General features: G+C 41.7%; 1 protein-coding gene across 1 annotated transcript in view; it reads right to left on the bottom strand.

Annotated features, from left to right (window-relative positions):
* Positions 1–944, bottom strand: part of SMYD2 (SET and MYND domain containing 2) — a 50500-nt gene extending 49556 nt beyond the window's left edge. The window contains exon 1 of the mRNA XM_004275245.3: positions 580–944. Coding sequence (XP_004275293.1) covers positions 580–752 — 173 coding nt within the window. The 5' untranslated portion in view covers positions 753–944. The remainder of the gene's footprint in view (positions 1–579) is intronic.
* Positions 945–13943: the final 12999 nt, after the last annotated feature.

The following is a 13943-nucleotide window of genomic DNA, read 5'->3' as shown; positions in this document are numbered from 1 at the left end:
ACCACGGGTGTGTGGTCAGTACTCCTCTGGCTTCTCTCCGAATACCAAGTGCAGAGGGTGACAAGAAAGAAGAGGGGCCATGTACTTTACATGAAATATTGTGTCATTAAGTTCCTTGGAGGAAACACGGCAAATCTGCGGCAGAAAAGACTGTGGGCCACAGAACACATCGCAGGAAGCACAAGTTAAAGGTGACAGGCTGTGGCCGCGCGAACCTGGGGCCCCGCTGGCAACGCACCGAGTGGGCAGTGCGTGCCAGCGCTGGGAGGAAGCCTGGCTCCAAGCCCACGTGTGAGGGCAGGACCCTGCACCTCGCCAGTTTGCACATCCCGCGGGAGCGACTCGGAAAACATGCCGTGCAGGACGTGCGGCGAGAACCTGGCTGGTCTTTCCTAACGCACGTGGCACAGCCGGTCCGGGGTTCAAGGGCGCAGCCCGCCCCCTCCCCCGCGAGCCGCCGGCGCTAGGACCCCGCGGGCCGCACGCACTTCCTCCCGCCGCGGTCCGCCAGCCCGTCCGTGCGGCGCCCCAGGCTCCCGCCCGCCGCCCCGCCGCCGCCGCCGGCCCGCACCGCCCTACCTGGCGAAGCAAAACTCGCAGTGGTTGCCCCGTTCGTTGATCGTGAGCACGTAGGCGTAGGCCGGGCAGGAGAAGAGCAAGTCCCCCACCTGGAAGGGCTGCAGGGCCCGCAGCCCCCGGCCCTTGCCGGGGCTGCAGAAGCGCTCCAGACCGCCGTCGCCCTCGGCCCTCATGCCGGCGGCCGGGCTGGCGCGGAGGGTCCCCGGCGCCGGCGGAGCCCCCAGCTACGGCTCCCCGCGAGCTGTTATTGGAGAAGCGTCACCCAGAGCCGTGGGGGGGGCGGGGTGGGAAGCTGCCCGGCGGACGCGGCGGCAGCCACCGCTCCCCGGAAGGGACGGCGGCCCCGCCCGGCCCTCGCGCGCCCCCGGGAGGCGGGGGACCTGCCCGGCGACCCCGCCCCGCGTGCGGGACCCTCGGCTGCCGCCCCGCACGCGCCCGGGGCCGCTTCCGGTGTGGCAGCTGCCAGGATCTGCATCCCAGGCGGCTCCTGGAAGGAGGGCGGGAGGCGTCTGCGCCTCCGCGGCGTCTCCACGGAGAGCGCTGGACGCTGCCGGCTTTCCGGTGGGCGGGAAGGGGTCGCCCGGGGGTCAGGTATACAACGCCTCCCGGAGAACCCCGTGGCGTGACCCGCGCTTGGTTAATTGAAAGCGGGGCGGGGGGGGGGGGGCCCAAGATGCTTCTCAACCTTAAGTTCAGTTCCTCTGTCCTTGTCAAGGACCCTAGAAGGAGTCCTCAGGGGACACCGAAGAGAAACCACAATAGCAAAGTTTGACGTGCTGAGGGTTAAAGGGTGCTTCCCCAAGGTTAAAGGTGTTTAAACCCTGTGAGACTTCAAACCTCCCAGAGAGTCTCTCAAGTATTCATTGTGAACCTACTCTGCCTCTGCCCCTCTGGTGGAAGTTACTTACGTAGACGGAAAAGGAAATGCACTGGTCAGGCTTGCTCACTCAGTCTCTGCATACAGGCAGCGATGCGGAGAAGGAAGGATATAACCTTGCAGTCAAGGGACTTAGACTTCTTGGGGGCGATGCCATGCTGTGGCCAGAACACACGGCTAGAATTTGCGGTGGTTCTAATCGGTTTGACCACGCACTGTCGTCTTAGAAAAGTCAATTCGGTTATAAGTCTCATAGAGGATTTAAGACACGCAAAGCTCATAGAACAGGGCTGAGCACGTAAGTCCTATACACTTGCATGCGATATGAGAAAGAAGGATATAATCTGTTTCACCGAGGAATGTGTAAAGGCTGAAATTGATATGCGTGCAGTAAGGACTCAATGTATGAAGAGAGAATTTAGCAAAAAACACTAATACTTAAAACTCAAGTTTGATCTCATTATGTTGCATGTGTAAGTTAAGGACTGGTTTAGCAAAGGGAAAGATAAATGTGATTTGGAGTATGTCATAAGGTTAGGAGAATTTTTGACACGTCAGTAAAATTCCTAAAATGAATAAGCCTCTGGCCTACCTGAAAAAAAAATAATAATGGATACTTTCCCATTTAGGCACTTCAAGAAGCATTCACTGAGCATCCACTATGGCCAGTCACTGGGATACAAAGATGGGCAAAATGTAGGCCTGGTTCTTTGCATTTGACATGTTTACAGTCCAACAACAATTACCCTTAGTTATTGAACATTACGGGCCAGGCATTGTGCTAAGTGCCTTAAACACATTATCCCATTTAATCTGTAATTCCAACTGCCCAGTGAGTTAGGTGTTACATATCTCCCATTTCCAAAACTAGGACACTAAAACTCAGAATAATTTCCAAGGCCACACAACTAGGTTGCACAATTTGGTTTCAACCTCCAGTCAGTCTGAATTTGAGGCCCATGCACTTAACCCAAATGTCCCTCTGCAAACAAAGACAGCTCTCTAAGTGTTATTATGGTGGATTGTACAAAGTGTTCTGTGGGAATACAGGCAGGGAGTGACAAACTCTGCCTGGTGAATGAGGGTTTGGTCAAGGCGGGGGCCACATTCCAGTAACGTTTGAGCTGAGTCTAAAAGGTAGATGGGACTTTGTAAGTGCAGGAGAGGAGGAGAGTTTTCTGGGCTGAGAGAATTGCGTGGGAAACAGGTGTCTAGTTGCAGCCCCCTGAGGAGTTCTGCGTGGAGCATGAGTTCTCAAGGAGAGGGCAGGAGGTGAAGCAGGAGCGGTGGAAGGGCATCTCCTCAAAAGGTGAGTTTTGTCCCGGGAGTGTGGAAGTCACTGAAAGTGTTTAAGCAGAGGGGTGCCACGATCAGTTCAGTGTTACAGACAGTTCTGCTGGCAGCTTTGCATAGACTGGAAGAGGAGAGGACCAAACACAGGACCACCAGTAAAGAGAGCAGTTGCAGTATTTTAAATGAGAGTGGAGGAAAGCTGAAATCAAGGCGGTGGCATTAGGGAAAAAGGCAAAGGTGTCGAGGGTAATTCTAATTTCTAGCTTGGCATATGGCTTCTCCACGGCAGGCAATTAACAGTGCTGGCTTTCTAGCCTAGTAAATCTTGGAGGCTCAAAACAGGAACCATAAATATCCTAGAGTTTGGGGAATGTAAGAGGCTTTTTCTTACTAATGAGGAAAGTGAGGCCCTGTGAAGTTAAATAACTTGCCTAATAACCCAGTGGCAGAGCTAGTGTGAGATTCCATGACATATTCGTTCAACATTTAAATATTTATGATATGCTCACTGTGTTCCAGCAACAGTGATAAAGGCTGGCGATATAATGGTAACAACAACAAAAACCTGACTTATTCCCTGTCCTCACAGAGCTTTGTACAGTCTGGCAAAGGAAGCAGACATTAATCAGACAATCATATAAACAAATACAAACTGTCCACAGTCTCAAGTGCTAGGGCAGTGCTTAGAGGATATGACCTAATCTAGGAATGCTTTTCAGAGAGTCACGACTGAACTAAGATCTGAAGGATGAATAGAACTTGAGAGAAGAGGAGGAGGGACAAGCATTCTAAGCAGAGGGAGCAGCGTGTGTAATCGAGCAGGACCCTATGGCGCCTTCTCAGAACAGACCCCACCCCCACAGGGCCCCCCGCCTGCCTCTTGTCTGTAGAAAAACTTTAGCCTCCTAGGCCTTCCCCCGGTAAATTTAATCAGAGAAGTGAGAAAATGCAGAAAGAAAGGAAAACGGTCAAGCAAGACAAAATAATAATAGTTTAGCCATTAAACAAAGTCAAGGATCTTTAGTTCTTTCTCGAGGAACATAGATAATATTCTGAGCCATATCCTCTGGGCTGCTTTGCAGATACAGAAATCCCTACCAGGGAGAAGTTAATTAACTTCATGCTCACCACAAGCACATGGACTCCAGACTGGTTGGAACCAGGAAGTTGATGATGTTGACTCCCGATTACCTCACCACCAACCAATCAGAAGAATGTCCACTAGCATGCATCCCCACAACCCCAATGCCCCCGTCTTTAAAAACCTTTCCCTGAAAGTCACTGGGGAGTTCAGGCCTTTTGAGCACTAGCTACCCAGACTCCTTGCTTGGCACCCTGCAATAAATGCTGCACTTTCCTTCACCACAACCCAGTGTCAGCAGATTGGCTTTACGGTGCATGGGCAAGCAGATCCAAGTTTGGTTTAGTAACACATGTCCGAAGTTTCATTGACTGTAAGAAATATGACCGCCATGAAAGGGTGACTAGAGCAGGGCTAGAGGGAGAGTGTTGTTCTAGATGATTTTAGGAGGTAAGTAGGTCCTGTTGGACAACCTACAAGGAATCCTCTCTGATCAAAGAAACCTCTGGCAGGTGCCAGACTACGTTAGATGAGCTTTATGCCAGTCGCCATCACCTAAATCGATTTTGACAATTGTGTTTTATTACAGATGGATGTTGTATGTTAATGAAAGAATTTTCTCAAGCCTCAGAAGTTTCCAAATACACACCACCCTGCGCAAATCTTGGATATATTTGGGGACTCTATAGTTTTTTTAACTTTCTGATTCCTGGCGGCTCTAACCAGCACAAAGATGAAAAACCAACATAGAAGTAAACAAACAATTATAATGCAGTAAACAATTGACTGTTTCAAGGATTACTTGTGCACAGTAATCTGCTTGTTCACTTTATTGCAGTCATTTTTTCCTCTTTCACTGAAAAAGATTTCCAACAGCTGAGCAAAACAATCGTGTTACGGCTGAGTTGTCTTTCCAACTGAGTCGTGGCTGGAACAGACTTATTCTTATGGTGAAGGTGGCTATGATTTTAAGAACACTGAAAAAGAAACAGCCTCATTTCAGAAAAATGCCTGTACTGAACTCAAATGACTCGAGATGGAGAAATGATCAGTTAAGTAATAGCCATGAATTTAGGAGCTTACCTTATGAAGAATACTGTGTTTAAAATAAACGGCCAAGGAATGGCAACTCACCAGCCCTGTAGATCGATGCAACTCTTAATGCAGCTCATGCTTGTCAGCCAGCTACGTCGCATTCTCACATTCCGGGAAAGTCGCCATTCAGCTGCCAGGGCCCCTCCACCTTTTCCACTACCTCTCACCCCACGGCTTGAAAGGAATGGAGTTTGAATGGAGTTTTTTGGTTACTTTGCCTCACCATAGCTCAGAAGAAGCGATGAGAGTATGAAGGCCCCTTTCACTTAATTTCTCTAACCTATAAGTTGATCTGATTCATGAGTAAAATATCCTTCCAACCACAGATTAGCACATAAAAGAAATAACTCTGGCCTGGGGAAATTAAGCCTTAGCAAAGCAGGAATACCAATGACCACTGATAGTGGACCCCTAGCCTATACCACTATACCTCTGCGTGTATTTCATTTATTGAGGACACATGACGTGCTTACACTGTGAGAGACCCTTATTATACAAAGGTGAAAAGACCAACACACATGCAAGCAGTTCTGTAGTAGCTGAATAATGGCATCCAAAGATATTAGGCCCAAATCCCTGGAACCTGTAAATGTTACCTTCTATGGTTTAATAGGGTCTTGCAGTTGTGTTAAATTGAGGATCTTGAGTGGCGTGATTAGCTTGGATTATCCAGGTGGGCCCTCAATGCAATCACAAGAGTCTTCACAAGGGACTTCCCTGGTGGTGCAGTGGTTAAGAATCAAGTATACTTCAATAAAATAAAAAAATTAATAATTTTTTAAAAAGGCAGCAAAGACCCAAGAAAAGGCCCATTACTGACATAGTTGGTCCTGATGTAGACTTGTAAACTCTTTCCTTTATCTCTTGCTACCTTTTTTCCCCATTTAAAAAAAGTACTGACTGTAACAAAGTTTAGAGGTTTTGCATACTTCCGTCTTACTGAGAACTGTTAACAACTTTCTTATTTTGGGGGAAGCAGTGTCTCTAAGTGGCTGGAGGAGGGGTGCTGGGTACAGAATTTGACTTGTTACCAAAGGCCCATGACCTTGAGCAACTCCCCTGGAGCCAGATTTTCAGGGTTTTGTGCTACGTGTAAAATCCCCACTGATTTATGTGAGGGCAGAAGAGTTCCACCAAAAAAAGAGATGAGATATGATATTTAAAGCCTTAAAGCCTGAGTCTACCCCTCTTATAGGTTTAATCTTTACACAGAATTTGAATATATCAGTATAGTTTATTTCTTTTATAAGAGGGAAGAAAAATACAGGAGGAAAAAAGTCGATAGCTGTGAATTGAATTCTTGAAGAAGAATCCGTGCAAAAATGACTGTCATCATCTAAACTGCGAGCTATGGCAACACTTTGAAAAAAAACTTTGGTTTAGTTTTCTTTCCTATTAAGCATTAAAAATTAGTAAGATTAAATGTTTATTAAATCATGAAAATTTAAGTTAAATACAATATATTTTCTTAAGCTGGAAAAACAGGATTTGTGACTTTACTTGATACAAAATGAATGTATGCAACAGTGTTTTTAAATACAGCAAATTTAAGACCCCAATAATTTTTTGAATGATTTTGGAAAGTATACAGAGGTCAAAACATTGTCTTATCTGAATATATTTTAAAGGCTACTTTTTATGCAAATTTAAACATTCAGGCATGTATTTCACTGACACATTTCTGAGTTACAGCACTTTGAATGCAACAGATGAAATGTGCATATTTGCTCCATCATTTGCTAGTTTTCCTCCACCACAAGCCTTCTCTGTTTTTTCTCATCTTCAGGATTTTGTAAATTGAAATCAGAAAAATTGAAAACTGAAAAAAGATGTGTGAAAAAGGGAAAATGATTAATAAGTGTGGTTCTCAGGGTCAAAGTGTCAAACAAACCAAAGAGCTATGCATCCTTTCCCTCGTCAATTATTTACTGATATAACAGTGCAAAGCGCTCCCTTGGGTGCTATGGAGGAGTCAAAGTTAAATTAGACCCAGATCTTGTTCTCTAGGGACTTAGAATCTAGAAGAGGAAACATGACATACACTTAGAAAGCAACAAAAATCTACTAGAGTGTAAGCCTCATGAGAGTAAGGAATGTTGTCTGTTCTACCCACTGCTTTACCCAGGCAGTGCCAGATACAAGTTGAACACCCAAGAAATATTTGTTGGATGAATGGATAATACCAGGTAGAGAGTGTTGAGCCATTTAAGAACCATAAAAAAAATTGAAATTGGTAATAGGAGAGTTAGGTCAACTTGCAGTATCTTTAAAATTATACACGTATCTTACAGACAATGAAGCTGACAGGCCATGAAGAGATTCTGTGCATTGCTATTGTTTTTCAAGTCCATCAACTGCTCTGGCATCCTCTTCAAGTAAGATCATGAACACATAAGTAAAAAGCACACTATTTAACATGCTGCTCCTCAGTGAAATGAGGAAGTTAGACTAGGTGAGTGTTTGTGGAGACAAATACGCAAGATCCTTTAGATGGCAGAATGGTTAAATGTGTACACTTGCCCATCAGATCTCTGGTTTCATAGGTATTATTGCCTAGGAGAGAGGCTGAAAGGAAAAATATTTAATAAATAATAGTAGAGGTGTTATGCAAATATGACAAACCTTGTAAATACAACACATAAATGACATGTTTGGGAAATGGGAAGAAAGATGATTAAGTTCATTTTAGTTTTACTGTTGTTATTTAAATGAACTTCAAGTGGAAAAAAAATTGTCCTTACCTAACCTAAATAATATTAAACTTAGTTCACTTTCTTAAATCCTCTGAATCGTTTCTCAACAACTTTCTGAATAGTTGACTAAATACACATAGTGTTTGTCCTGGGTTTTGTTTTTTTGTTTTTTTTAAACAGGAACCTCTTTACTAGATAACTGACTCAAAAAGCAGTGGTAGTGCCTGCTCAACCTTCACCAGTCTACAGTAAAATGAGACAAACACAAACAATGTACTGCTTATATTTATAAAGCTAAAGTGACTTTTCCTAAAGGACTTAAAAAAAAATCTGAGATTAGGATCTTTTTAAGTTTAGAATATCTTTTCTTTTTAAGTGATGGAGGCTGTAAGTGATATATATATATTTTAACATCTTTATTGGGGTATTCAATGGTGTGTTAGTTTCTGCTTTATAACAAAGTGAATAAGTTATACATATACATATGTCCCCATATCTCCTCCCTCTTGTGTCTCCCTCCCACCCTCCCTATCCCACCCCTCTAGGTGGTCAAAAAGCACCTGGCTGATCTCCCTGTGCTATGCAGCTGCTTCCCACTAGCTATCTATTTTACTTTTGGTAGTGTATATATGTCCATGCCACTCTCTCACTTTGTCCCAGCTTACCCTTCCCCCTCCCCACATCCTCAAGTCCATTTTCTAGTAGGTCTGAATCTTTTTTTTTTTTTTTTTTTTTTTTTGCGGTACGCGGGCCTCTCACTGCTGTGGCCTCTCCCGTTGCGGAGCACAGGCTCCGGACGCGCGGGCTCAGCGGCCATGGCTCACGGGCCCAGCCACTCCGCGGCATGTGGGATCTTCCCGGACCAGGGCACGAACCCGTGTCCTCTGCATCGGCAGGCGGACTCTCAACCACTGCGCCACCAGGGAAGCCCGAGGTGTGCATCTTTATTCCCATCTTGCCCCTAGGTTCTTCATGACCTTTTTTTTTTTTTAGATTCCATATATATGTGTTAGCATACGGTATTTGTTTTCCTCTTTCTGACTTACTTCACTCTGTATGATAGTCTCTAAGTCCATCCACCTCACTACAAATAACTCAGTTTCGTTCCTCTTTATGGCCGAGTAATATTCCATTGTATATATGTGCCACATCTTCTTAATCCATTCATCCGATGATGGACACTGAGGTTGCTTCCATCTCCGGGCTGTTGTAAATAGAGCTGCAATGAACATTTTGGTACATGACTCTTTTTGAATTATGGTTTTCTCAGGGTATATGCCCAGTAGTGGGATTGCTGGGTCGTATGGTAGTTCTATTTTTAGTTTTTTAAGGAACCTCCATACTGTTCTCCATAGCGGCTGAACCAATTCACATTCCCACCAGCAGTGCAGGAGTGTTCCCTTTTCTCCACACCCTCTCCAGCATTTATTCTTTGTAGATTTTTTGATGATGGGCATTCTGACCGGTGTGAGATGATATCGCATTGTAGTTTTGATTTGCATTTCTCTAATGATTAAAGATGTTGAGCATTCTTTCATGTGCCTGTTGGCAATCTGTATATCTTCTTTGGAGAAATGTCTATTTAAGTCTTCTGCCCATTTTTGGATTGGGTTGTTTGTTTTTTTGATATTGAGCTGCATGAGCTGCTTGTAAATTTGGGGGATTAATCCTTTGTCAGTTGCTTCATTTGCAAATATTTGTAAGTGATATTCTTTAGAATATGCTAGGCAAAATAAAAATTGTCAGTCTTCTCGGGATCCCATCAGCTTTTTAATAAATTATACTATTTTGTGAAATTTAGGGGTGTGAATGTTAAGAAGGGCTTTACAGTGTCATTTCAGAGACTACTTGGAATTATTCCTTAGTGCAGAATGGTGAGTCTTCAAATAACCCAATGCTAAGTATTCAGAATTACGGCACCTTGATTTTCTTTATTTTCCTCTTGGTCATGAACCCTGGGGCTTGTCTGTACCATCTAATGTACAGACTACTGTGGATCAAGAAATGTAAGGCCACATTCAGTTGAAACTATCATTTCTTCAAAGGCATTTAAAAAATTCATTTCTGTGCTTATCACAATTTTATTATATTTAGAAAAGTGATTAGGCATCTTTGATGATGGTGTTATTAACATTACCGTTTTAAGCAAGAATTACTGATATAGTTTTATTGAGTCATTTTTTTTTGACAATGAGTGATTTATTTATGTTATCTGGAGTGCTAAGGGAAACAAACTATGGAAAAAATTCATAAGTCCACTGATTTTATTGCTCCATAAGCAATGTATATTAACTTTATATAGTTTATAAAACACATATAAACCCAGTGATTGCCAGGTAAAATTTTGTTGTAGATCCTTCCATACCTTTATTTATGAACATATAAATATTTTACAACAAATACAGATTATATTGTAAATGCTGTTTTATAACCTGCTTTTTCAAATTAAAAACGTGTTGTAAATCTCTTTCTATGACAAATATTTTTCTACATCATTTTAATGACTATTGTGGTATTCTATAATGTACAGTAATCTATTTAACTAGTTCCTGTTGGATACTGTCGATGTCCGTTGTTTTTTTTTTTTTTCTATTGTAATCTTGAAATGAACATCTTTGTCAAATTAAATCTTTATATACATTCTTGAACAATTCATTAAGATAAATCCTAAAAGTGGAATTGCTGGGTAAAGCACATACAAATTTATAAAACTTTTGATAGATTGTGTGAAACTGATGTAAAAATATGTGTATATATTTATTTGATGATTTATTGTAATGTTTACCATTGGTGAAGGGGATAGAAAAATAATTTAAATCATTGTATAGCATTCCCTGCATTTCATTACAGTTAAGATGAGACATCTTAGATAAAATCATACAACTTTGGCTAAAGGAATCCTACATAACATCTAGTCCCTAAGCTTTATTCTAGAGTTCAGGAAATTGAAGCTAAAGTTGTTACAGATCCTCTTCACAGTAATAGTTAACAAGGAGAGAGCCAATCCAATCCTGGCCCCAGGTGCTGTCTTCTGCTCCCAAGGTGCTCACTGAAGTTCAAATTGTTCTTTAGATATTCAAGTAACACTGAGAATTGGGATGCGAGGAAGTAAATAGATTCTAAGTATAAGTTTCACCAATTTTGTTATTGCTGCTATTAGCAAGCTAGAGTATTTAAAAATAATTTTGTGATGAAACTTTTCAGCTTGGAAGAGCTTTCTAAAAGGTTGGTTTATTATCTGCAGTTTTATACTGATGGCCACCAAGTGCTGTGTAATTTCAATTGATGCTGCTTATATTTATTTATTGTTTAAATATTAAAATAGCTTTATTGCTTTTTCTGACTAAATAAGACATGTTCATTGCACAAAGCATCATACACAATAATAAAGATATAAAATACAAAGTGAAAATCATTGCACCAACCAAAAATAATTACTATAAGCTTTTTGGTATATATCCTTGTCATCATATATATATATATATATAAAAAATATGTATATATGATATATCTGTCTACTTAGACAGATAGCATACAAAATTTCAGTGTTCTAGAATCTACTTTTCTCATATGTCGTTGACATCTTTTAGTGTCAATAAATATTAACCTATATTATAATTTGTCATGGCTACATGGCCTTTTATTGCACCATAATTCATTCAACCAACCTCTAAGTTGATGGACGTTAGGGTTGTTTGGAGTTTTTAATTAGTCTAAACAATGCCGCAATAAACAATCTTTTAAATTGTTGTTTAAATATCTCAAATAAATTGCTTTTCTTTAGCAATTTACATGTCACATGTAGTATTATTTCTTGGAGATTCACAGTGCACATTCATGTATTAAGCAAATACTTATTGGGCACCTACCAACTGTGCTAGGTGCTGGGATTAATATATTAAAGGCTCTGAAAATTCTCTCAGTAAGGAAACCCTTTAAATTTTTTTTTAATTTAAGATTTTCCAACTTTTTTTTCATAATGGAAATGTCTCTCACTCCCTTCCCCTTTGTAAAATAGAACATCTACTAGTATTTCACTGATTTTATCTGGAGCAGAATTTGGAAAATGCTAATCTAGTATCTTGTTAAAAACTACTAATTAAGTGTCTGTACCTACCTGTCATTTTTCTAGGAACTCTGAAAAAATCTTGGGATTTTTTTTTTTTTTTAGAGGAAAGAAATGCCTATGTTTTAGGCATTTCAGAAGATTACATCTTTGATCTGAATTGCCCGATTAAGTTTCAGAATAAGTAGTATTTTGGTACAAGTATTTTGGTGGGACCCTGGAGTTTTGTTTCCTTAATAGTATTCATATCATTAGAACAAAAGAGACAGTTGAATGTAAAAGGAGAATGTGGGACATAAAGTAGTCTTGGGCTCGTCAGCAGATTTGTTGGGGAGAGGAGCGAGTCAAAGAAAGAGATGGAATTATTCAAAGGAATTAAGGATGGAGGTTATGGAGATCATATGGCAATATGTGAAATAATTAAAATAAAAATTTGGTAGAAAAAGATTACAAAATCCTATACATAGTATGTGAAAACCAATAAGAAAAAAACCTGAGGAATCCAATGAAATAACGTTTGGCTTCGGGGAGGTGGTGCTTTTTTCCCCCTCACCTCTTATTGTCATTTTCATTTTTATTTTTAAAATATATAATAAAATTGAAAAGAAAGGAAATACTAAAGGATCAGACAAAATTAGGAGAGGCTTATGGAGGAGGAGGAAGATAGTGGTTGAGTCGAACAAAGGCGACAGATAGATTAAAGTGAATAAGGGTAGAAGAGAGAACATTCCATTTGTCCTGGAAGAGATCATTAATGGCTCAAGTGCTGTGAAGTGGACAAAAGCCAGTGTGTAGTGGGGTCAGATGAGAGAACCAGAGAAGAATAATTTTTTTTAGGACCTAGGATCATAATAATTCACTTAGAGGTTCCCCCCAACCACTATTACTTTAGTTCTGGTTTTATCATGTTGGGATTTTTGCCTATATCAGTTTTTTTTTTTTTCCAGGAGCTGATAAATGAAAACCATAAAAAAAGAAATCCTATGAGTAACTTTCTTTGCCCTTATATTTGAACTGAATAATAAAGAAATGGTAAATGCTCTTTCTGAGCTGTGCTAGAAATGCTACCATTTAGAAATCTTAATAATATACCCCGTGCCTGCCATTTAAAAACAGAATTTGGTCTCCCAAGGTCATTTTAGATGTCTTTTTTTCTAAGTGATTTGTGTATATTTTATCCATAAAAGACAAATTATTATGAAAGGATATGAAATATAGGTTTAAGAAACTCGAAGAACAAAGTGCATCCTTTGCTCTTTGAATTTCTTAAAATTAAGTTCTTAAGACTCCTGCTGTTTACTTTCAGACAAGCAACCTTGAAACTACTCCATGAAACCCAGTTAAAGGAGGAACCAAAGACTTTTCACTTACAAAGAAAAAAAAAGTAGCACATGGGAGTGAGAACGTTCAAGTCTTCAGTACCCATACTTATTAACTAAATTGAATGCCTGTGGTGGGTCTCATGGGAGCACACAGTGGCAGCCTCTTTATATTACAACTCAGCCAGAAGCACTTATTCCCTTGTAATTAAGGCCACGGGTGCAACCAGTGATGCAAATGAAAGCAGTTATGTGGATTATTCAGTTCCCTCAACAATTCTCAAGAGGTTGTATGTTTGTGGCCTTATGCTAGTTTGAAGTCCTTGTATGGCTCCCTCGGCTCTTCTTGGTACTAGAGGTCCAACCTCAGATAAGAACAATAGCTAACACTTATACAGCACTCACGATATGCCAGATGCTGTTTTAGGTGCTTTGGGTGTATTATCCCCCTCTAACCTTTCTAAACTCTACGAGTGTTAAATGTGAAGTCCTAGGTCCCCAGAAGCAGATACTGAGATGAGGTTCAAAAGGAAGGGATTTATCCCTGAGGTGGCCCCAGAAGAGACCAGTATGGAGTGGGGGAAGCAGGACAGGAAATGGAGTTGAGCCAAGTAAGGATGCATATCAGGCCAAAGTCTTTTTTTTTTTTTTTTGCTGTACGCGGGCCTCTCACTGTTGCGGCCTCTCCCGTTGCGGAGCACAGGCTCCGGACGCGCAGGCTCAGCAGCCATGGCTCACGGGCCCAGCTGCTCCGCGGCATGTGGGATCCTCCCGGACCGGGGCATGAACCCGTGTCCCCTGCATCGGCAGGCGTACTCTCAACCACTGCGCCACCAGGGAAGCCCAGGCCAAAGTCTTTAGGGGGCAACTCTGGGGTAACTGCTAGGAAAGGGAGCTTGGCTTCCACCCTCCCCCAGAGTTATTGGTTAACAACCAACAG

This window comes from Orcinus orca, chromosome 1, assembly GCF_937001465.1.
Source record: "Orcinus orca chromosome 1, mOrcOrc1.1, whole genome shotgun sequence".
NCBI lineage: Eukaryota > Metazoa > Chordata > Mammalia > Artiodactyla > Delphinidae > Orcinus > Orcinus orca.
Note: the sequence above shows the minus strand (reverse complement) of the source record. Positions and strands in the feature narration are given on the sequence as shown.